The 23,930-nt window shown below is 45.3% G+C and overlaps 1 protein-coding gene across 24 annotated transcripts in view; it reads left to right on the forward strand.

Moving 5' to 3' along the window:
- ank1a (ankyrin 1, erythrocytic a) overlaps positions 1-23,930 on the forward strand; it is a 70,926-nt gene that overhangs the window by 43,878 nt on the left and 3,118 nt on the right. For 8 of the 24 annotated variants that reach the window (XM_061671552.1, XM_061671557.1, XM_061671553.1 and 5 more), the window contains 33 exons: positions 161-259; positions 357-455; positions 577-675; positions 900-1,097; positions 1,180-1,278; positions 1,348-1,446; positions 1,536-1,733; positions 1,820-1,918; positions 2,827-2,925; positions 3,483-3,581; positions 3,648-3,740; positions 3,834-3,906; positions 4,033-4,053; positions 5,160-5,280; positions 5,418-5,496; positions 5,744-5,856; positions 5,936-6,160; positions 6,649-6,803; positions 6,892-7,103; positions 8,755-8,959; positions 9,117-9,213; positions 9,714-9,942; positions 10,011-10,139; positions 10,225-10,344; positions 10,419-10,503; positions 10,953-11,027; positions 11,206-11,337; positions 11,416-11,568; positions 16,361-17,021; positions 17,890-18,235; positions 20,154-20,237; positions 20,429-20,575; positions 21,965-22,066. In XM_061671552.1, the coding sequence (XP_061527536.1) occupies positions 161-259; positions 357-455; positions 577-675; positions 900-1,097; positions 1,180-1,278; positions 1,348-1,446; positions 1,536-1,733; positions 1,820-1,918; positions 2,827-2,925; positions 3,483-3,581; positions 3,648-3,740; positions 3,834-3,906; positions 4,033-4,053; positions 5,160-5,280; positions 5,418-5,496; positions 5,744-5,856; positions 5,936-6,160; positions 6,649-6,803; positions 6,892-7,103; positions 8,755-8,959; positions 9,117-9,213; positions 9,714-9,942; positions 10,011-10,139; positions 10,225-10,344; positions 10,419-10,503; positions 10,953-11,027; positions 11,206-11,337; positions 11,416-11,568; positions 16,361-17,021; positions 17,890-18,235; positions 20,154-20,237; positions 20,429-20,575; positions 21,965-22,039 (4,818 nt within the window). In that variant the 3' untranslated portion in view covers positions 22,040-22,066. Of the gene's footprint in view, positions 1-160; positions 260-356; positions 456-576; positions 676-899; positions 1,098-1,179; positions 1,279-1,347; positions 1,447-1,535; positions 1,734-1,819; positions 1,919-2,826; positions 2,926-3,482; positions 3,582-3,647; positions 3,741-3,833; positions 3,907-4,032; positions 4,054-5,159; positions 5,281-5,417; positions 5,497-5,743; positions 5,857-5,935; positions 6,161-6,648; positions 6,804-6,891; positions 7,104-8,754; positions 8,960-9,116; positions 9,214-9,713; positions 9,943-10,010; positions 10,140-10,224; positions 10,345-10,418; positions 10,504-10,952; positions 11,028-11,205; positions 11,338-11,415; positions 17,022-17,889; positions 18,236-18,628; positions 19,618-20,116; positions 20,238-20,333; positions 20,408-20,428; positions 20,576-21,964; positions 22,067-23,930 lie in introns of those variants that run through there. The other 16 variants (XM_061671566.1, XM_061671545.1, XM_061671559.1 and 13 more) reach the window with 15 other exon arrangements.

Here is a 23,930-nt window from a genome sequence, read left to right on the forward strand (position 1 = left end):
TATCAAAGCGCAGCATCGCTATAGTGTGCTTGGCTCCCTTAAAAGTTATATTTATAGCGTACCTAATGAAGTGACTGGTGAGTTTTGTTTGAAGCTGACCTTTCCAACCGCAAATGTATGTATGTTGCATACGAAAGCTAAATAATCTTCCTGCTTTCAGAACGGCTTTACTCCTTTGCATATTGCGTGCAAAAAGAACCACATGCGCGTGATGGATCTTCTGCTCAAACACGCAGCATCACTCGAGGCTGTGACCGAGGTGAGGTGTCCTGCACACGAAATTAGCAACATCCTTCTCGGTGTTACTGAATACTGTACGCCCGTGGTCCTTCTAAACCTACACTGTTTTTAAATAGTCCGGCTTGACGCCGTTGCATGTGACGTCTTTCATGGGCCACCTCAACATCGTGAAGATCCTGCTGCAGAAAGGAGCGTCGCCCAGCGCTTCTAATGTGGTGCGATATATTATTCAGTTCAGTAAGAGTTGCATTGATGTCGTTGTCGTAAAAGTGATCCAGTACATTCGTGGATTTCCATTGTGTAGTTATTCCGTGTCATTTCTGTGTGCGTGGGCAGAAAGTTGAAACCCCCCTCCATATGGCATCCCGGGCAGGACACTTTGAGGTGGCAGAGTTTTTACTACAGAACGCCGCACCGGTGGACGCCAAAGCCAAGGTGGATATTTGCACTTCCGTGAGGCTATGCATGGCATTTGAGGCAAAGAGTAAATGCTAAACACTAATCAAAAGCCCCACCTTTAAATATGATTAGAAAAATGAATCACAAATTTGGAATTCCTGGAATCAGTTTCCTCCCCACACACTGAAGCAGCAACTTGACTGTTTTTTTTTTTTTTGTAACCGAGCACATTTCGAATCATCTCTTGCCACCTTTTCTAGGATGACCAAACACCGCTGCATTGCGCCGCTCGAATGGGCCACAAGGAGATTGTGAAGCTGCTGTTAGAGCACAAAGCCAAACCCAACTCCACGACCACAGCAGGGCACACGCCTCTCCACATCGCTGCCCGGGAGGGCCACGCGCAAACCGTGCGCATCCTTTTGGACATGGAAGCGCAGCAAACCAAGATGACGAAGGTACGACGTGAAGGCGTGTTTGGTTGTTTCCTGTCTTTCGACTGTCAAAATGAATTTCACAATGTGTCCCATTGCCCTGTAGAAAGGCTTCACTCCGCTTCACGTGGCTTCCAAGTACGGCAAGGTAGATGTGGCGGAGCTGTTGCTGGAGAGAGGAGCTAACCCTAATGCTGCTGGGAAGGCAAGAAACACAAAGAAACTGTTCAAACGCATTCCATGTTCATGTATTTATCTGTATGTATTCGTTTAGAACGGTCTGACTCCACTGCACGTCGCTGTGCATCACAACAATCTGGATGTTGTCAACCTGCTTGTCAGCAAAGGGGGGTCTCCACACAGTGCCGCCAGGGTAAGGGATAATTAACCACATCCATAGAGTACGTGCAATACATGCCACGTGATCATTTTTGCACCCGCATCTTTTTTATTTGCATTCAGAACGGCTACACCGCCCTGCACATTGCATCCAAGCAGAATCAGATGGAGGTGGCGACCAGCCTGTTGCAGTATGGAGCTTCGGCCAATGCTGAATCTCTACAGGGCGTCACACCTCTCCACCTGGCCTCGCAGGAAGGACGCCCCGACATGGTCTCTCTGCTCATCTCCAAACAGGCTAATGTCAACCTTGGCAACAAGGCAAGAAGAGCACTTAGAGACATTTGTGTGCATGTCTGATGCAAAGCGTAAACGACTTATTTGTTTCCCCCCCCCCCCCCGTGCAGAGTGGACTGACGCCGCTCCATCTTGTGGCACAGGAGGGACAAGTTGGCATTGCTGACATCTTAGTGAAGCAGGGAGCATCGGTCTATGCAGCCACACGGGTAAGGTTTCGAAAAACGATCTTTTCGGATCAATCAGAAGCCTGATGCGTTCTCTCTGGCAGATTACTGACATGCAGTAGCCTTGACTCGTTACTGTACACAAGGTCATGGATGTTTTGTCACGAATACCTTTGATGAGACCTGGGAATTAAACAGCCCACATCATCTCTGACCGGTCCTCATAAAGTAGTATGAAGTCAAAATAAAACAAGATATTGTGGTGTTTTTGTTGACGTGCATTTGTGTGAGCGTTACATCCGAGCAAGAGCAGCAACTTGTGTGTTCAATGTGGCTATATTTAGCTTTGTTTTTGTTTTTTCCAATGCGTTTAGCTTCTATTTTCCAAAAAAAACGACTAGTGGCAAATCGAGCGACGGTGGCCACAGTGGTCCATACGTTAGCAGCTTATTTGCTGCAAGCTGGAGGAGAAATGGAGACTTGTCCTGATAATCATTTGAAATTCCCAACTAAGAATTGCTAGCTAAATTGTGAGTTAAATAGTGCTCTAATTTTCATATGTGTATACTTTGTCTTTTTAATATGACTGATGATCATTTTGTTCTTTGTTTGTAAAGTAACCACATAAACGCAGCAGTTCACTTCTTGTTGTCCAGCCATTCAGTAGTTTGCTAAACAACTTGATGTAGTTAGTCACGTATGTATTTTTATTTCCTAATTATAGTCACAAAAAAACAGGTTTTTTTTTTTTACTTTGAAAAATTAATTCTCCATCCATGCCATCGATATTTCCAATTTAGAAGCTAAAAATATATGATGGAACATATTACAATTCATTCGTTAAATAAGCATGAAATAGCTCAACCATAATCGAAGGTGACGTCATTTTGTTCGTTTTCCACTGAGATTTCAGATTAAAAATCCTGGGTTGTGTAAATGTGTCATCTCAGATGGGCTACACCCCTCTCCATGTAGCGTGTCACTATGGCAACATCAAGATGGTGAAGTTCCTGCTGCAGCAACAGGCCAACGTCAACAGCAAAACACGGGTGAGCGCCCCCTTCTGGTTTGGAATTCATCTGCATAGATGTACATTCGCCAAAAATGCAATTCTAGTACTGCAGCGCCCCATCTGTATTATATACATATGACTATTTATGCATGAAAATGTATTAAATGCACGTTGTGTATATGAAGGATTAATGAAGTGTTTTTTTTTTTAAATCTACGTATATGCAAATGACGGATGTTGTGGAGGATTTGGCACTAACCTGTACAGGTTTGGAGAAGGTCAGAGTGAATAAAAGCTTTGTCTGGAACCCGACCAGGAACATAGCGTCAGCTTTAATTATGATATAAAATGCTTGATAAACATAATGTACAGCCAATTCATTTCAATCAAGTTTCTGTGTAAGCGTAAAATAAGCATTGTGTGTAGTGGCACACAAGACAAGCCCTAATAAATGTGCTTTTTACGGAATGGTTGCAAGTGATGTGATGCTTAAAGGGTAGCGATGTAATGCATCATGCTGGGAATAACATCAGCTGTCATTTGCGTATTAATGAAGTCATAAATAAAGCGACAGCGGTTTCTTATCTCGTCTAGCTCGGTTACACGCCCCTGCACCAGGCCGCCCAGCAAGGACACACAGATATTGTGACGCTGCTGCTGAAGCACGGAGCGCAGCCCAACGAGACGACAACGGTGAGAAACGGCGGCACTTCGTCAAACGTTATCATCGTGTGACGGTCGCGCGTCTCTGTCCGTTAGAATGGGACGTCGGCGCTCGCCATCGCCAAGAGGCTGGGCTACATCTCCGTGATTGACGTGCTCAAGCTCGTGACGGAGGACACCGTTTCCATGGTGGGAAGTTTTGAAATAGCGGTGCAACGTGAACATGCGCAGTCGTGTAAACAGACTATTTAAATGGCTGTCTCCTTTGTCTGTGGCCTTCAGACCACCACAGAGAGACACCGAATGAGTTTCCCAGAAACAGTGGATGAGATACTGGATGTGTCCGAGGATGAAGGTACGACACCAGAATAGTCAGTTAAATAGCAATATTATTTAACAGGTTCAATGTAAGCTGTATTGAAATAGCACCACAGTTATTCTGTTTTGTTTTTTTTTTTTTACTCTTTTGCACCTTTTTTAGGACTTGCGCAGCTAACATTAGGTACGCATGTCTTTTTATCTCCATGTGTGCCATTGATACGTTTCTGGAATGAAGTACAGTACATGTGTCCATTTCAAGCTCAGCCTCGCCATTGTTAACGTCGGCTCTCTTGTTTCTGTGCTGGAGTTCACCGTGATGTCCACTCTGGTTTCTCACTGCCATGTGCCCATTAGCAACACTGTCTGTAACCTTTCGATGTCTCATTCACTCACTCTAAAAACATTCGCATGGAGTGATTTTGTGCACCGTTATTGTAATAATTGTTTAGTGTGTCTCCTTCCACGTGAAACACGTTTGTTGGTGTTGGTCTCATCACGGCTAAATTGAATTCTGCATTGAGAACTTGTGATGGCCTTGATCATCTTGTCATGCCGCAGAATTACAACCTGACGGTAACTCCGCTGAGTTCCTTGTTTGTTTGAATTTGCAAACTCTTAACGTATCCTGTTGTAGCAATTATTGTCAAATGTAAATAACTCTTAGTGGCATCCAAATTTGAGTGGCACATTTCACACCACCACTGGTATTTTCACCGGCAGATTTCTGTTGCTCTAAATATAGAAAGCAGCTGAGGGGATGTTTGAAATATGTATTACATGTGATAACACACATACGCACAGTACCCTAGACAGGATCCAGGACTCCTATGATGTAACAACGCTTATCAAGCAGTGAACTGCGGACTTTTTCAGAGTGTGAAAAGTAACTGCCACGGTCAAAAAATTATAATGTATATATATATATATATATATATATATATAGTTAAACAAAAATGGCCGTGTTTTGGGGGGTAAGTAATCAACTTTACTCACATTAGATTCTGCTGCCTTGCTTTCTGTTCTGAAGACATCATGTTATTGCCATCATCTTAATGTCAACATCATTCTTGTTTTCTGGACAACATTTGTAATGCGACCACTCCAATTCTGATGAGGTGGCGTTTCATAAAACACCGTTCACGGTTGAAGTGTTTTCGGTGACTGTCAAACGGCTCATTAATATCTTGCCCTTTTTCTCTCTCTCTGTCTCTCTCTCTTTCCCCTTTTGGCGGTTTGACCGACCTGACCTCGGTCCGTTCGCTCTCTTTGGCATGTCGTTCTGTGAAGGAGAGGAGCTCCTGGGGACCGAAGGGGCCAGGTACATGAAGATGGATGACATGAAAGACCATGATGACGATTTCCTCTCCCCCAAGAAATCACTGGAGTACGAGAGAGGGCTGGGCACAGCGTAAGGGGGGCTGGGCAGCAGGGGAGAGAACCAAACTGGATAGCAGGAGACTTAACATAGTTTATTTTGCTCAACAAAAACACCAGTGAAACAGCCTCGATCTGACTTTTTGCTTTGTTTTTTTTCTCATTCAACAGAAATTACTCTCCAGCCATTCCGAGGATTCCGCGTGTTTCTCCCGAGACAGTGATGCTGAAAGAACACGAGCTCGATCAGGTAGAGCGCGTGCACCACTGGGCTGTCGCTTAGTGCCGTCATTGTTGTTGTCATCGCACAGCCGAGCGTTAGTGTCTACTCCAATAATAAACGTTACGAAATGAATTACAATCAATCATAACATTGTCTACATAACATAACCTTTTAATTTTAGTTGATGTTGATGCTCATCTGCGTCTACTATTTACATGTGAAACATATTGCAGCTTTGTTTCGCCAGTGTCACGATTTGTCGTTTTGTCTTCAGCACACTCCACTTCCGCTTCCAAAAGAGTACGATGAAGACTCCCTGATTCCCAGCAGCCCGGCAACCGAGACGTCAGACAACGTCAGCCCGGTCGCCAGTCCCATACACACGGGGTCAGCTCAGCGGAACATTCACCGACCCGAAACTGTGATCGATATGTGAAAAGAAAGTCTGTTTCGTGTCCAACAACAGCTTTCTGGTGAGTTTTATGGTGGATGCCCGCGGCGGCTCAATGCGAGGCAGTCGGCACAACGGTCTGCGCGTCATCATCCCCCCGAGGACCTGCGCGGCTCCCACCCGCATCACCTGCCGCCTGGTGAAGCCACAGAAGCTTACCAGCCCGCCGCCGCTGGTGGAGGGTGAAGGCCTGGCCAGCAGAATCATCTCGCTCGGCCCGGCTGGCATGCAGTTTCTCGGGTGACGACGCAGTCCGTCTAAAGTTGTTCATCCGCTTCCTCCACGTTTTGTTGTCCTATCTCGTTCTAGTAACAGTTACATGTGATGGACGGATGATACTATATATCTGACTAGTTTTGGATAAAACTCGAATTCACCAAGTTCCCCAGCGCTACGTGTGCTTTCATCCACACATGTAAATTACAACTAGAATGCTTGAGGACTGTTTGCTCACTTTTCTGTGTGTGTGTTGTTTTAATGAACATGGACAGCTTCAGTGAATGCATCACACTAATGATCGTCATTAATGACAACAAAACAAAACAATTGTATTTTATTTATTCTTTTTTTAGGAGAAACACAGAACATTGCATAGAATGTAAAACTGTACCATACTGTTTTACCAAACAGAATTATTGTACCACGAGACATTTTCTTTAACAAAATATGTAAATTATGTGATAAAGAAGTCAGTCAAATATTGACTCTGTGTTCATATCATGTGACAGACCCGTAATTGTGGAGATCCCTCACTTTGCTGCTCTGGGTCGTGGCGACCGCGAGCTTGTGGTGCTGAGGAGCGAGAATGGATCTGTGTGGAAAGAACACCGCAATCGCTATGGTGACGAAGTTCTCGAGACAATCCTCAATGGGATGGATGAGGGTGAGACTTTTTCCACAGTGGAAGTCTTCACGCATGACCACGGCCTGACGCGCAATCATTTCATGTAATCATCTTCTGATGCGCGCAGATTTGGAAAGTCAGGAGGAACTCGGGAAGAAGCGAATTCGCCGCATCATCTCAACTGACTTTCCGCTTTATTTTGCCGTCGTGTCGCGGGTCCAGCAAGAGAGCGACCTGATCGGCCCCGAGGGAGGGTCGTTGACGAGCAAACTGGTGCCGCTGGTCCAGGCAACTTTTCCCGAGACGGCGGTCACCAAGCGAGTCCGTCTGGGGCTGCAGGTGAGATGGGACGATGAGGAAAAGGAAGCGAGACAGACAGAATCATGAAAAATAAGCATGTTGGATATATTCCTCATCATCATATCAGCTGTTGCCTCGCATGCGCGTGACTTTATTTTGCTGTCAACATCACACAGTGCTTCCACTTTGCCCCCCTTCACACTTGTGGTCTTTGTATTTTTTCTTCTTTACTCATACACTGTATGGACATCCATTTTGGGTCACCTGTCTGGAAGTGAAAATGGGAGTAAATTCAGTGTTTGTTTCTCCCATTGGCAGCTATATCACCTCCCATGTTTTCAAGAAACGTTTTCTTGATCCACAAGAGCATTTGCGTTAGTTGTTCATTTGTTGTTCGAACTGGAGGACGTTCTCTGCCATAATTGCAAATTCCTCCTCCCCCCCCCCCAATCTCATCCTAGCCTCACTTTGTGTACTTGGACACAGAAAATAACCCTCTCCTAACAGTTATCGCAAAGTTAGAAGCACAAAAACAAAATGTGTCGTAAGGGAGTTTAGAATTGTCTCGACCTGATCGATTAATTACTTGATTGCGTACCCACTACTTGTGTCCATATAATGTATAAACCGCACTTTTTATTTAATTCCGGTGGTATTATTCATCATTGTTCTTCATTATTGTCTGTCATTTGATTTCACGAATGTTTAGAAAAGGAGACCCGATGCACGCGCCGAGACAAAATGCCAACTACAGTGGAAACTTTGTTCTCTTCCTCTCCTGCATGTGTTTGCTCACGACAGTGATCAGTTGCACTAGACGCGCTGTACTTTATAAACATTCATGTAAAACAAATAAAGCCATTTACGCAACTGCAAGAATAGCCACAAAATCCATCACCTTGATTATAACTATGTACTGCATGTTTATCAGTCCAAGTATATGATTCATTTGATGGAGGACAAAAACTTTCTAACTCTGAATTTCAAATCTAATTTAAACTACAGTACCCAACCATTTCTGTTTTCTTTCTTTTTTTGCAGCACTTTCTCCGATTTATGAAATACAGTTTCCTGTTGTTGTTGTTTGCATTTTGATTTTGTACAAATATTTAAGAGCCCGAGTTCACAACTATGACGACAAGGGATTGCTCTCTATTATGAACATGAATATAATCTCTGAATATATGACAGTCATCAAATGAACTGTACCTGCATGTATGGACCTCCCTCTTGTGTTTTGACACCGGAATTTAGATAAGCTAATTAAATGTTCTTAACACCACTTCTGTTGTAAGATCAATATGTAAATGGGAAATGAATGAAAGTAACATTAACGTGGTTATAAATGTCAGCACCCACTAAAGTTGAATGTTTATGTTGCCGTTTTTTTTTTAATAATGTGTTGTTGTTTTTTTTCCCCTTGCTGGCAAAATATAGAACGTTTTGATATCAACTTTCACACAATAAAAATGTTTTATTATCTCTTATAAACAGTTTGGTTTGATTTTTCTCGATGCACTGTTAGTTGGCGTTTCTTTTATTTACTGTGGTCTCATTTCTTTTCCTTCCCATCATGCCTCACTTCAACTCATGACTTTCTCCTTATGTTTCCATCACGTTTGTTGTTGTGCTTTATCACTTCTGCACCCATGTGATGTTCCACCTCTGCATCAATGACCTTTGACCTCAGGCTCAGCCCGTTCCTGACGAGTTGGTGGCCAAGTTGCTCGGTAACCAAGCCAACTTTAGCCCCGTGGTGACAGTGGAGCCTCGGCGACGAAAGTTCCACCGACCCATCGGCCTGCGCATCCCTCTGCCCCCGTCGTGGCGGGACAGCCCCCGGGACTCTGGGGAGGGTGACACCACCAGTCTGCGGCTGCTTTGCTCCGTCATAGGTACTACGCGCTACCAGTGGGAGGAGTGTTGGTTGCCGACTAGTTGACACCCGCTTTTTCAAGGACCTTCATATGATTCATGAGGAATAATGGTTGGAAATATCCATGCGAGTTGTACAAGTATTTATTCCCCCGGATCTGCTCTTGTGCTTCCCAGGTGGGACAGCGGCAGCTCAATGGGAAGACATCACTGGTACCACTAAGCTTGTCTACGCGAACGAATGTGCCAGTTTTACGACCAATGTGTCTGCACGGTACGTTCACGTGGTTACACTTAGCACCCATACCCAGACGCAACATAAGGTACACCTGCATCAGAGCTGTAACGACAATCCTGCCTTTAAAAAAAATACATCATTTTCCTTTTCCTAACCATCAAGGGTCCTAACCATAAAAAAACAAACCTGTCAAAACCTGTATTGACTGTACAAGAAATGTAAATAGCATTTTAGACATTCTTAACGGCCATACAAGTTTTAAAAGAAATACTACTACTACTGCAGTAATCCCACTTTAGTGGGAGATGGCTAACCCCCATACAGTAATATTACCCCCCCCCCCCCCCCCCCGCCCCCCCATACGAATGTTGCATATTGTATTGAAGTAATTTAGAATATGCCCCAGATCCTCTCGTTAGATGTTTCTAATATTTTGGTTACCTTATTTTGCTACAAGAGAGGCAAGCACGATTGAAATTGAATACGTTAGATTGTGCACATTTAGCTAATGTACCGTGCGTCCTTGTGCCTCCAAGGTTCTGGCTCGCTGACTGTCCTCGTACAGCAGAGTCGGTCTCCTTTGCCAACTTGCTTTACAAAGAGCTTTCGGCCGTACCTTACATGGCGAAGTTTGTGGTTTTCGCCAAGATGAACGAGTTACGCGAAGGCCGCCTGCGCTGTTACTGTATGACTGACGACAAGATGGATAAAACCTTGGAACAGCATGAGAACTTCACAGAAGTGGCCCGCAGCAGGGACATTGAGGTCAGTCGGTCAAAACAGGAAACGCATCGCTTTACAATTTGAAATCCTCGCTCACTCCTCTCTCACAGGTGATGGAGGGAATGCCGCTTCACCTGGAATGTTCCGGGAATCTCGTACCGGTGCGGAAGGCCGCCCAGCAGCCTCGCTGCTTCAGCTTCCAGGCCTTCAGAGATAACAGACTCCCCGTCTCCGTGAAGGTGCCGACATGTCCGGTGAAACCGTTACGTCGAATGTACGACATGTGAGTGTGTCTTGATTGCTGCTGTTTTGCTTGTGTGTCAGGTGCGAGATAGCAGCAAAGAGCACACTGGATTCCTGTCTTTCCTCCGCAAGACCACCAAGTATGAAGACAGTCAACATGTCCTATGCAACCTCAACATTACCATGCCTCCGTGTATCAAGGTACAACTCAGAGTCAACGTACACAAACACCTGTCATTGTTGTCATCGGTCATTTTTGTGTACGCGATTGATAGATTATTGGAAGTGAGGACCGCCGGCGAACTTTGACCCCGCTGGCTCTAAGGGAAAGATACAGTGCCCTCAACGAACCTGCCATGGGTACGAATCACATGCTCCTTCCTCACATTTTTAATCAAACATACCTGATCATGTTCTTATTGAGAAATAGGTCGCTTCAATTTAACTGTACTTTCATTTTTGGGGGGGGGGCGGGGGGGGGCTTCTGTAAAACTAAGTAAAGAAATCAACACACATCAAAACAATATGTTCCGCCGTTGCATTGTAACAACAGGCAGATGTAACAGGAGACACTTGCTCCAAATACAGACCGCCGCAAATTCTGAATATGTGTCCCATTGGTGGTGGTAATATCCCATTTTCTATTCATCATATTTATCAAAATACTGCAATAGCACATGTTTCTTCTTCTGGAAACGGTCAACAGAATATCAAATCAAATAGAAAGATTAAAGCACAACTCTGCTGCTTTGACTTTTGCAACATTCCAGTGAGATTTTCCTGATACGAATGTGTTCCGCCTCTTGCAGCATCAATGAGTGCCATGGAGAGGGCTGAGCTGAAGATGGCTGTGATTGCAGAACAGTTGGGACTGAGCTGGGCTGGTAAGTCCGCACTAATGTTCGACACGTTGCTTTTCATGTTTGAAAACCAGCCGTGTTTATTTACCTCCTAAGGTTGTCTCCCCCATGTGCTGATTCAACAAACTTACAATCCCTTGTCTATGTTGAAAAAGACACAAAAAGCACCTTTTTTCCCCCCTTATTTATTAAATGTTCTCAGAGTTGGCTCGGGAGCTTCAGCTCAGTGTGGATGACATCAATAAGATCCGTGTGGAGAATCCCAACTCCCTGCTGGAGCAGAGTTCTGCACTCCTCAACCTGTGGGCAACTCGCGAGGGCAAGAGAGCCAAAAGTCAGTGCAGATCGCTCCTCTCATGTCCCACTCCCAGTCCAGCTAGCGGTTGTCCTGACTCAGAGTGCGCCCCTGTAGTGGAGACCTTGTACGCGGCGCTGAAGAGCATTGACCGCGTGGACGTCATCACCATGCTGGAGGGCCAACCGGCGCAGCCTAGCAGACAAGGCTCCCGTGAACTCGGCAGGCGGCAGAACGAAAGAGAACACCTCTCTCCTGCTATGACCAATGGTGAGCTCTCTACCCCGAATTTGACCGTGTAAAATCTTTCGTGCCTCCCGAACATCCTCTGAAGACCTCTCCGAATTCCCCCTCTCGCTGTATGTCCCTACTCATCTAACGAATATGAATGCTGCCTTGAGACCTTTGCAGGAAGTAACCCCAGCCGAATGCTCATGGACTCAGGACACTCCTACTGCAGTACGAACCGTTTAGTGCTTTCCACTGGATTATATGAGACAGTATTTAGACTCATTGGGCACAGCGTCACAATCCAAGGAGATCAAAATACGAAATAAAGAGTTACAGAGATACAAAGAGTTGTATCAGCAAAGATGATAATGCTCAGTTTTGATTGACACTGTGAGTATAGAATTGAACACTATCTTTAGTACGGGTATTTTAGATTTTTGAGGTTGGGGTTTGCAATGGTGCAGAACTGATCTGCATTACACTGATAGCTGTTTATATTTTGGAAAGGGAGGAAACCAAAACCTAAATATTGTCGAATGTATACCTCTCTGTCAGTGCAATATTACCTGTGTAAAGGTATCATTTTCAAAAGTAGCTCCTGTATTGGATCTCATCTTGGATCCACCTACTGTTCTGATTATTTGTTTTATTTTTCCTTCAGAGTTGCAAGCATCCACCGCCGTGATATTCGCGCAACACAGAGCAGCACATTGTTATACATGTGGAGACTGTACATAGATCATAAGTGCTGCCTGTCTACCAAGCGTCAGTAGACAGTCCTTTACTTCTTTTTCTTATGCTTTCTTTGACACACGCCTTACATCTTATTGACTCCATTTTCACGAGTGGAAAGTTGGCCACTCACGTCAGGGCAATTCTGTGAAAACTGGAGACTACGCAACAAGATGTAACCATGCAAAGAAATCAGAGCCAACGAAAGGAAGAAATCATTTGGATCACATTTGGATCAAATGTGATACTGATTGCTGTCTTGTCTTGTGCTACCTGCCTCCCAAAGGCATTTCCAGCGCTGTTGTTTTTTAATGCAATAGAAATGAATAAATGTATTTTTAAAGCAAATTAAGTTGAGTGTATAAATTCAACTATTTATTAACTTTACGGATATAATGCGCCAAGGGAAAAAAAAAAAACTGGACCGTGTCTTCCAACATAAAAGTAAACATTCGTATACAGCAGAAAGTTGTGTAAAAAGCAGAAACACAGACATGGATGACAAATCAGGGACTTGTTGCACTCAAAATGTTTTTTTCCCACAAACATTTGGTGTTGGGAGATAAGGGTGCGCAGTAGAATACATTCTTTGTAAAAAAGAAATATACTATACAGAGAGAGAATAAAACCCCCGTCCGGAGAGAGCTTTCGATTGTATTTGTATGAACGTGCGTGAAGTTGCATGAAGGCCACTTTGAGTTTCTTCGGGGCAAATAATGCTGTTGGTGCTCTGAATGTCATTTTGGGAGCCCTGTTGTCATTCCCTGTGAATCTGTCCTTCTCTGTTTCTGTGGACGCATCATTTGCAGCCTTACTCTTCCTGCTCCTCCTCACTCCTCTCCGAACTCTGACCTCATGCCGACCTCATGCTGACCTCTGACCCATATTTTTTCTTTGATTTACTTGCGACGTCTTTGTGCATTTTTCTTTTGTGATATTTTTTATTTTTGAAACTCCCACGTTTGTCTGTGAATGATTCACCTCACACAGGCTGTGCACTCAGCACCTCCTGGGAGAGGGGAGGTGACCCTCGCTCTCTCCCCTACTTTGCATCTGTGTTCATCACCCTCTCTTTTCTCTTTTCTCTTCCCCCACAATGTCCTTCCCTCGCCCTGCTTGCCTTACGTGTGCATGCCCTCCCCGCATTTGAACGCACATCGTGGGATGTGAGCAGTACAGTTAGCTAGTTGGAGTTAGGTTCCCAAACAATGCACTGAAACCGCATGCCGCCGGTACCTTCGCATGGCAAGCCTACTACGAATGTTCCCGTTCGTCCTCGGCGGTCGTCATACGGGGGAGTGAAAAAGGCGCCGAACCTTTTTTGGAAACGATGATCGGAGTCCGCTCCGTTCATGTATGAATGTTGTGCTTTTGTGATGGATTCTCTGTCAACGGTGTTCATTCAAACAGTTGTTTGCGTAAACAATCAAAGTGTTCGACTGTATTTGTATCAATTTCATGTTGCACCTCCTCTCACACCTCCGCTTTCCCCACTTGAAATATTTTAATCTGTTTGGCTCAACATGATGCTGCTTGATGTCCTCCTATAAGTGTGCAGTTTTCACTACTTTGTTTCTGTATTAGTTACATGTGTTTACAGTACTGTGCAAAAAGCCCACGATTAGCTCTGTTGTTTTAGCAATCCTGCAACGGCCCTATCTGCAGTATATATCGTAACTAGAATGTAGTAGACGACAGAGCCCTGCCACGACCAACACAAATGTGTTTGTTTGTTGATTCGCAGCTTGTACTTCTGGTTTCACAAAGGGTGACAAATAGAGGGATGTGCCATTCGGATTCTGGGACCAGTTGGGGATGAACTGTTCCTATGACATCATCGAAGTTCAATGGCTTCAAATGAATGTCTGTCTCAAACCTCTGGGGGTGTCCAAACGACAGCCCAGGGGCCATTTGCGGTCCTCTGTCCATTTTTTTAATGGCCCGCGCCATATACTAAAATGAGTATTTGACACAGCCCGCAACACTACATTATATATATATATATATATATATATATATATATATATATATATAAAATCCCAAATTCTTTGGTCAAGCACCTTTGATAGGAAGCTTGTATGTGGAGGTTTTTCAAAAATAGCTAGACCATAAATGAAAAACAATATATAATTGCTTGATGAAGATGAATTAAAGTTGAAGAATATAAAACTGGCCCTTGCATCCTTAGATTTTTCTGCACGCGGCCTTTGAAGGAAGACGTTTGGACACCCTTAATGTAGATCCTCACCAGACATGTATTTCCTTGACCTTGCACCATACACCTTACTACAAAGTTTTTTTGAGGCAATCTTTTTTTTAGTAAGTAATCCTGCTAACTGTAGCTTTCCTTTTATCAAAGTAAAAGCTCATTAAAACAAGAAAGTTAGCGAAGACTTTTGCACAGTAATGTAAATTTCACATCATTTTCAATGCTTCGTTGTGTTAATTCATTTTATTGAATTGATCACACGGTCACGCCGCCTGTTTTGCATCTCTTTTTTTTTCAACATTTGTTGATTTCCTACCAGGAAGAGAGGAAGCTTGATAACTAACTTGTTACGCTGCATTGCAGACTGCTGGGAAAAACAAAACAATAAGCCTGATGACCTCAGTAAGTGTGTTTAGGGTTATGTTCAAATCTCATAGCTATGCGACAAATCTTTTATGCATTGTTGACACAGCCATGATAGAGTGACATCTTTATACCAATTTCCATGCAGAACGGGTTGTGATACATGCAGTTATTTAGTATCACAGTTTTCTGGAGCAGCGAACTGCTCATTTGCTATTTGTAAGTAGAGCAGTGCCGTAACTATGACTTTAGGTCCGTTTTTATTGGAAACTAGCAAAGGGAATGACAGTAATTACATTCCCAATCTATTTGTAATCACTACAATACACTGTATAAAGTAAAATGGAGCAAAATGCCAAACTTGTTGTAAACAAGTTTGGCATTTTTAAACTGGATGTAACGAGCAATAGGTATTTGTGTCTGTGATCGTAGTGCAGCAGTTTGGAGTCTGCGAGTTAGCGTAGCACGTAGGTCGCGAGGTGGTTGAGGTCGCGAGTTGTCTCAGATGTCCACTGCGCTCTCAGCACTGCTCAAGTATGAAGTGAATGAAACGCTGACACATTGGTGTCCTCTTGCTCTCTTTCTGCTGCGCATGAGCACATGCTCGCATATTCCTCCTATTTCACCGTCTTGCGTTTTGAGCCAAAAGCAGTTCTAGTCTTATTTTGGGGGGAAACGACCCAAAAAAACTCATGCTCTGCTACCGTGCCTGTCTGTGTACAGTATATTTATCACAGATGTGGGAGTGACCTGAGTCCACAGCCATTCCACTCATGTGATTTAACTACTGATTTAAATACTGAATATCGTCTGTCACAACAGTGGGAACGCCAACCCTCCAACTCTCGTCTACCTTTAAGCTTAAAGGTTTCTAGCGCTCTCATTTTGATTGAATCAAAGACTTTAAGACCCCAAAGAGAGTGTGTGTGTGTGTGTGTGTGTGTGTGTGAGATTGAGATCGCCTGCATGCATGCTTTCCAGCCTGACAGCAATATTAACCTGCCTGTTATCTTCGAGTGGGTGTAAGGCATGCAGAAGTGTGATGGAGATGGAGATGGAGATGGATGAGAGGGACACGTCGAGAGCGGGTCGATGACGGCATGTCGGACGGGCCAATCAGCTCGATTTGGGGGCTGTAACTGCTGTGGTCTCCCTGCAGGTGGCAGCCAGCAGAGCAGCATCAGTCTCGAGTGGGCCTCAGTCTGACCTTGTTGGTCCATTATGCGTCTGCTGCTGCTACGAATGCCTGTCCCCCACCCCACCCCCCATCTTCTAGAAATCCCTGCTCTTATTTCCTCAGCACTTTGCACTTTATTTCCTTTCTGATTGTCTTTGCTCGTTCCTGAATTGCCTTCCTACTCCTTTTCCATTTGTTTCCCCTTCAGCCTCCTCTACCCCTCCCCAGTTTGCCCAGCTCCTGGGCAAAGGGGCACTCTCCCCCTCCCAGGCTCCCGGTGCTGCGGTTGCGAGGTGGGGAGCGAGGTGGGGTGGGGGAGTGTCAGTGTGCTTCTCTGTGTGTCGCTCCAGGTTATGGGCTGGCGCAGGATGAGCTTCTGTCCCCAGCCTCGATGCAGTACAGCCTGCCCTCGCCGCTGGGCGCGGAGCCCGACTGGCAGGAGGTCTCCAGCCTGGACTGCGCGCCCATTGCCACCACAGAGGAGGACACCCTCATGGAGATGTCCGACGTGCAGGTGTGGCCCTCCGGTAACTCCCCCTCCCTGGTGCCCTTAGAGGATTCCTCGCTGGAGTGCAGTAATGCCGACGACTCCGAGGGCCTGCTCGGGTTGCCCTTCGGGAGTCTGGGTCGGCCGGCCAGTCGGGCCAGGGCCGCCGGCGGAGGGGGCGCCGTGCTGAGCGGCTCGATCGAACTGCCCGAAGACGATTCGGAGATGGGCGTCGACTCGCTCAGCACCGCCACGCCGGCCTCGCTCGGCGGGACCATCGCCGGTATCAATCTTAACGGACTGAACAATGGTCAGGGGTCAGAGGCGAGTTCGGAGTTATCGGCCGTCACTAGCACAACTGGTGGCAACGGAGGAGGAGGAGCAGGAGGAGGAGAAGGAGGAGGAGGAGGGGGGACTCTGGACTCAGAGGAAGGGCTTTCTCTTGTTGCAGGACGGCAAAGGGTGTATGCCCGACTCAGTGAGTCACCTGGTCTCACCTGTGTTGCAGATCGGAATGGTGACAGGTGAGTTTGACCCCGCCCTCCTCCGCCCGTCACGCCAGCAAAACAATCAGTGTGTCAGAATACATTTCACGCACAGCTTGGCAGGTGGGCGCCATTGTACGAACGCAAACAAACCTAAGCAGTGGGCTGGTTTAAAAAGCAAATATTTTCGATAGCGTTAGCTCTATTAGTGTTGCGGGCGAGCTAGAGCTAACCCAGCTGACTTTGGGCAAGAGGCAGCATACACCCTGGGATGGGCGCCAATAAATTGCAGGGCACGTGTAGACAAGTATTCACGCTCACATTCACACCTAAGGACAATTTAGACTATTCAGATAACCTAAAAAGCATGCTTTTGGAATATGGGAGGAAGCCAGAGTACCTGGAGAAAACCTACGCGAGCACGAGGAGAACGGGCTAGAGTTTAGTTTCGAGCCCCAAACCATAGAACTGTGAGGCAGACGTGCTAAATACTGCACAAGCATTTATTTTAGTGATGCTATTTTTTGGTTACATTTTGCCCTTGGTTTTACCTTTAACAAAGTTTACTCTTTTTTTCTCTTTTGTCTGTTTGCTATTTTGTTAACTTCGTAACTAAGCCTGATATTTAGGGTTACATTTCAGAAGACCCTCAGATCTATCTCGAATTTCTATTGTTTCATGCGGTTTCTCTAATTGCCCATAAAGTTAGATGTTACAAGCCCCCCTATTGTTAAGGCATGTTCATTACAACTATCAGAGAGCTTCTCTAATGCATGCAAAAATCTATTCAAGACCTCCCTGGCGTGCATTGAGAGAAATGACATTTGAAAAGATCTCCTTGAAGTGTTTAGCCTCAGAATTGTATTTTGGTTGCCATCGTCCTTGAATATGTGCTCTCTCCTTTCAGGTCGTCTAATGGTGGAAGTGGTAGTGGAGGCGGCTCATTCATTTCCTACCTGCAGGACCAGACAGGCCCGGGGTGGATGCCAGTCACGGACGCGAAGGCCTGGGTGGCCAACCAGCCAAAAACCCGACAGGTCATCGACACCGTGATCTCGTCGTGCTGCAACTCCATGGACGGGGACCAGTCCCATTTGTCTCAGGAGGCTTTGCTGCAGCCCGTGAGGGACATGGGCCACTCTGAGATTTTACGAGGGCACTTCCGGGGAACCCGGCCGTTTGAGAAGGGTTTAGACTTCCCGTGCAGGGCCCCGGAGCTGAGGGGCTGGGATGATGCGCACTTCAAAGGACAGGTGAGCATCCGTTGAGCCTTACTGCGTGCAAACAGTAACGGTGAAAAGTGAAGACCCCTCCCCCATTTCACACCTCTATCGGGTTCTGCACCAGAACTGCAAGGTGCATTGTTCTTTGTTGTAATTCTAAAATTCTAACTTCCAAACAGTGATCAAGACATAAACTCTCATATTCCCTGACATATGTCTTGTGGTAATATTAAAGAGCTAAAAAATTAATACCTCTGACAATAAAAACTGAAACTGATCATTATGATCTTTGCAATCTTTGTATAAATCTGTCAATAAGACATTTCTATCTACACACAAATATTGAAGTTAGCCAGTGCTGTCAAATGTAGTCGTTGAACTAATAGTTGGTGTGCTTTCTCGGTATTCCTTCATTTAGTCTAACTAAGAAGCATCAGATTCCTCACACTGTATCAAAAATATACATAAAGCAAAGACACACACGCAGCCTCGGGCCGAAGATGGGCACAAACAGCGTGTGGGGCCAAATATAGCAAGAATTCTCACTGTCCTCCTCATGTTACACACTCCCCGCCCAGGTCCTTCCCACGTGTTGACTTTCATGATATCACGCTGTAAAGGACAATCTCAACTGTGAAAGTGTGAAAGCACAAATAGACGTTTGCTTCCTGGGCTCCACTGCTCTTTGTGCGCTTGACACTTTATCAAGTGGTGACTGTTTTGTCTGATTTCAAAGTCGTATGGACTTTATTATATACGGTGTATTTGTATCTGCGCCTTTATGGTGATATTTTAGTGCGCTTGTAGTGCGTTAATCCTTACGAGACCCAGTTTGTGCTAAAAGTAATGACAACATCAGGAATGGCAGCGTGTGGTTGCCCAGTGTCACTGAAGTATCCCGAGGTATTTAAAGCCCACAGATCACGTGGTCGAAAGGGACAGAGAGGCGGGTGTAGAAACACCCCCAAAGTCAGTGACAGGGTACGCCTGATCCACCAGTGGGAAGGAATCGAAGCCTGAGGGAAAAGGGCCCACTGCCCCGCTGTATGGAAGTCTAGGAACGAAAGAGCAAAAGTGAGGCAGGCTGGGGGCCGCAGCTGTCGCCGGTCTCGGTTTTTCAGGGGCAAGGCGTCGCTCCATACGGCGTGCATGTCAAGGGGCTGCGTGGCTCCGCGGCCGATCCAAGCGGGGCGATGTGGGCCCTGGTGACCGAGCTCCTCTTCAGCTTGGTGCTGCTGGCCTTTCTGGTCATCAGCTGTCAGAACGTGCTGCACATCGCCAGCGGCTCGGTGCGCTCGCTGCTCGCCTTCGTCCACGCCCAGCTCGACCGCGAGCTGGGCGAGGTGGAGGGCGTGGCTGACGAAGAGGAGAATGTCACCACCAAGGTGGTCCGCAGGAGAGTCATCCTCAAGGTACCACAGGAAGCGAGGACAGGACACCGTGGATAGAATGTTGGGCTTTCTGTCGGAAAGAGCTCTTTAGGTTTTTCAGTTGTAAAGTTAAATTGACTTTTAAGCTAATGCTTTGGACTACGTGTCCTCTGAGATCTCAAGGTGAACAAAAGTGTCTTTTCGTCATGATTGATGAAGCTTCAACATTTTTATCACTGAGTCATCCTCATTGAAAAGCCTGATTCGTTACATTTCCGTACTTAACCAGATTGTTTTATGCAACTATTATGCCACATATTTTAGCTAGAACCGAACAGTAACATCGGGTGGTGCCTCCGTTAAAGTAGATGATCACGAGTTGTCATGGCAATGGTTTAGTTGCTTTTTCTCATAAGATACAAGCAGTTCATCATAAGTAGTGTATTTGAAAATAGATACTTTAAGGTAAAACAGACACCGGCCAACACTTTCAGAGTGCAATGATTTTCCTGAATATTTCCCTCTACCGAATGTCCTCCAGGTGTTTTACAGTATGTTGATAACGTCGCTGTCCGCAGGGGGATGAAGCTGAAGATCTTCCCGGGGAACAGGTCAGCGAGGAGCAGTTTACCGACGAGCATGGAAACATCATCACTAAAAAGGTCAGACACTTGTCACTGTTCTTTGTTATTGTGTCTAACGCTTACTGAGCAACCAATAAATAAAGTATTTTGATGGTTGCTTTGTTGCGGATTAAGGGAGTCCGTCGAAACGCGGCATCTTTACGCTGTGATGAAAATTAAATGGTGACAATATCTGCTGCCAATCGCAACTCCACCACTGTGTGTGTCAGACTGTGCGAAAGGTTGTGCGCAGAGGAAAGGGCGAGGACGGCGTTCAGGACGTGAGCGTGGACTGTTCCCTGCATGACGCCAACGAGCTGGAGGTGGACGCCGAGCAGTTCATGAGCTACGCCATCCTGGGCCAGGAAAGCAGCAAGGTGGGCTTCTGATCCGCAGCCAGTTCTGTCAGCACTCCCCTCCCTTTAGCCCAGATGGACTCAATCCAATCAGATGATGCCATCATCTGATGTGGCGCTTTTCGATTCTGACATCATGTATCTTGGTGAGGCTTGAGTGGGCTTCTGAATCACGGTCTTATCAAGGTCACCAAGGAGCTTAACATGCATGAGCTTCACTATGATGCTGATGATGAGCATAATTGTAAAGAAGTAGAGTGTGATGTGTGTTGGATAAGTGTGATGAACCTCCTACCAAATATTGCGGAACCTCCAAAGTTGAACACAATCCGTCCTGTGATGCTGGTTTATGTGCCGCTCAAACTTCGATCGGAAAACACAGGCAGACAGATACTGAGGTCCGCGGACATATTTAAGTCACCAGCTGTCATCACCAGCTCATTGTGTATTTAATGAGGGTACCCGCTCACGTTGTCTGTTACCGCACCGGCCAAGAGCACTGACAACGCTCCAGTCACGCACAGATCGCTGCGATTAGACACCGACCTCTTCCGCACAGATGTCTCCGTCGTCATTTCGCCACATTTAAAGGGGGCGAGAGGAGCCGCGTTGATTGGCGGAGGGCAAAATCGGCTGTAGACACACCCACTGTGGCGCAGCCCTCACCCCCCCCCCCCCCCCCCCTCCTTTTCTCAGATCTGCCGGGTCGCGCTGGTCTACGAAATTGCCAACATATCTAACCCGCCTCTGGCACACAGTTGCACCACCTGCCGTGCCCCATTTACACCAGTCACTAAAATAGGGCCGTAGTTTTTGTTTGACTTTTGAAGCTTTTCTTCAAACATTTTGCTCTTTGTACCACTTTTCGCACGTTCAACTTCGAAGGTTCCACTTTGATCTCTGCATGAACCTGAGTGAAACAAAAGTGCTTAGCCGTTGTCATTACTCCAGCTTTAATGCGCACAAGTTGCCAGTCACTCTATTAAAGTTTCCACCTGCTGTAACAATCACTAAACTGCACCTACCTCACATGTTTGTCCTGTATGTTCATGAATCATTCATGAACGTGGCCTCATTAAAGTCTGCGGTACTTGAACTGAGACTGCGTTCTCTGTCACTCCACCCTTCATCTCGACAGTCCGCGTCGTGTACATGGTTCTTATCTTCAGATGCCAGCCATCACTTCTGTCTCTGCCTGACTGTTTATTATATTATATATCTATATATCTATATATGAAAATCATTTCTTTCTTGCCCCCTTGTTTCCCTCTTTCCTCACTTCTGATTCCTTTTTTATTCTGTCCATCCTCTTCTCTTGCCTTCCTCGTTTCCCTCAACTTTTCCCCTCACTAATATTCCCTCCCACCTTTCGTTCCGCCCCTGTCATCCCATCTCTTCCTGCGACTGTAGCCCGAAACTGTGGATACTGTGAAGAAAGGTGCTCAGATAGTGAAATGTGCCAGTCTGCGGAGAGTTAAGCAGTGAGGCAGGCTGAGCGCTGCTTTCCCGCAGGTACGGGAATCACCCACAGTGCGCCTCGTTATGACGTGTGCTGGGCGAGACCATTTAATCCACGCTCCTCTGTGGATTAAATGCCACTAAATGTACCTTTAACTTCACCACTAATCCTACTGCAATGTAATGCTGGCACAGAAAATTTGAAGGATGACTAATTTAACCTGAAATATTATTTTAGGTGATGTGCAATGTGTTTGAGTATAATATTAATATTAGTAATATTCTATATTCTATAAATGCATAATATGTCCTAATGCTTCGATCTGTCCTGTTGTTTCCTCTTTTATTATGTCAACAAACCTAGTGCTAGCCTGGTGGTTTTAGCACAGCACTTTATACACACATGCCATTGGATGTACCATACTGTGAGCTTTAATCAAATTAGCGTAGAATAGCTGCTGTTCATCGGCATACTCACATCAAGGCTAATGTTTCGTTTTTCATGCTTGTTGTGATCAGATGAGAAAAAGAAAGGAGGTCAACACGACCATGCCCGTGTACGCCTGTGCGCATGTGTGCGTATGTTTGTGTGCATGCATATGTCTATGTGTGAGCGTGTGGTGCTTGCCTTTTCCGAAAGTGGGGCCATTGCATTCCTCAGATTGTTGGCATTTCAAGTAAATGACAGCTGAATGTTAAACAACCTCTACACCCACTTTATGCTTGCTACATGTCGTTTACGGTCTATCTAAAAATACCCATACAGTGAACCCCCGCCTATTCGCAGATTTATTTATTTTTTAACCTTTCGTTGGGTATTTCCTGAGAAACTCACCTCTTCACTGTTTTTGTGCTCAGGCCAAAGCAATATTGTAATTGCTTTGGCACCATCTGGTGGCACCTTGGTGCCAAGGCACTGTTGAAGGAAGATGGGGAGTTTCATTTTGACAAAAGTAGTCATTTGTCGACATCTTGTGGCATGTATAGGAAATTACAGTACAGTGGTGCCTTGAGATACGAGTGACCCGACAACCATATTGCTTTGCCTTAGGGAAGTCCACTTAGCTTAATGCTAACAAACAATTGAAAATGCAAGAGCCTTGTATTCTGATTAGAATCGGTTGAGAAGCCCAAACCGAATGAAAATGCTCCAAATAAACACCTCAATCGGAATAAACAGGCTGAATCCAAAAGGAATTTCATTCGGATTCACAGGGGTGGAATATTCCTTTGCAAAACCAAAGTAGAAAAATTTATTTAAATCATCGAAACTGTCAATCGTAACGGTGCTCTTGTCTTGACGTAAACGTGCGGTGATGTCATCTTTTTTTCACATAAATTTGGCGCCTTCCAACCAGACCAAACCAACCAAACCACTTGTAACTTATTTTTATCAAGCTGTTGTTTTAATAAAAGTGTAAAAACGATCCCAACTACTGTGCTAAATAGACGACGGACTTCCATCTTGATAAATGACGTGACGATGATGATGTCACACGGGTGTTTCGACAAATTGTAGTGCACATGTAGACACCCGATCGGAACCGGATCACGTCGTATGTAAACAGTTAACCAGAGATCTTCAATTGGAATGAATTTTGTTGGAATGATCGAAAAAAAAAAAAAAAGACTGACTGTAAACCATGTTTGTGGACATTTGAACACAAATGGTGCATCAAGTCATGCACACAAGAAGGAGCAGCAATGAATTAATCATGACGCACAAGCTCATTATTTCTTTAAATTCTATTAAATTACATTATTTTTATATTTTTGGAAAGAACAATATGATAAAGTGCTATTTTCCTTATTTAAAAACACATTACAAACATTTTTGCTTAATTTTATCGGGGTGGCTGGTACAGATTAATGCCATTCCTATTCCCTTCAGTGGGGACAGATGATTTGAAATACAAAT

This window comes from Phycodurus eques, chromosome 3 (genome assembly GCF_024500275.1).
Source record: "Phycodurus eques isolate BA_2022a chromosome 3, UOR_Pequ_1.1, whole genome shotgun sequence".
In the NCBI taxonomy this organism is placed as follows: domain Eukaryota; kingdom Metazoa; phylum Chordata; class Actinopteri; order Syngnathiformes; family Syngnathidae; genus Phycodurus; species Phycodurus eques.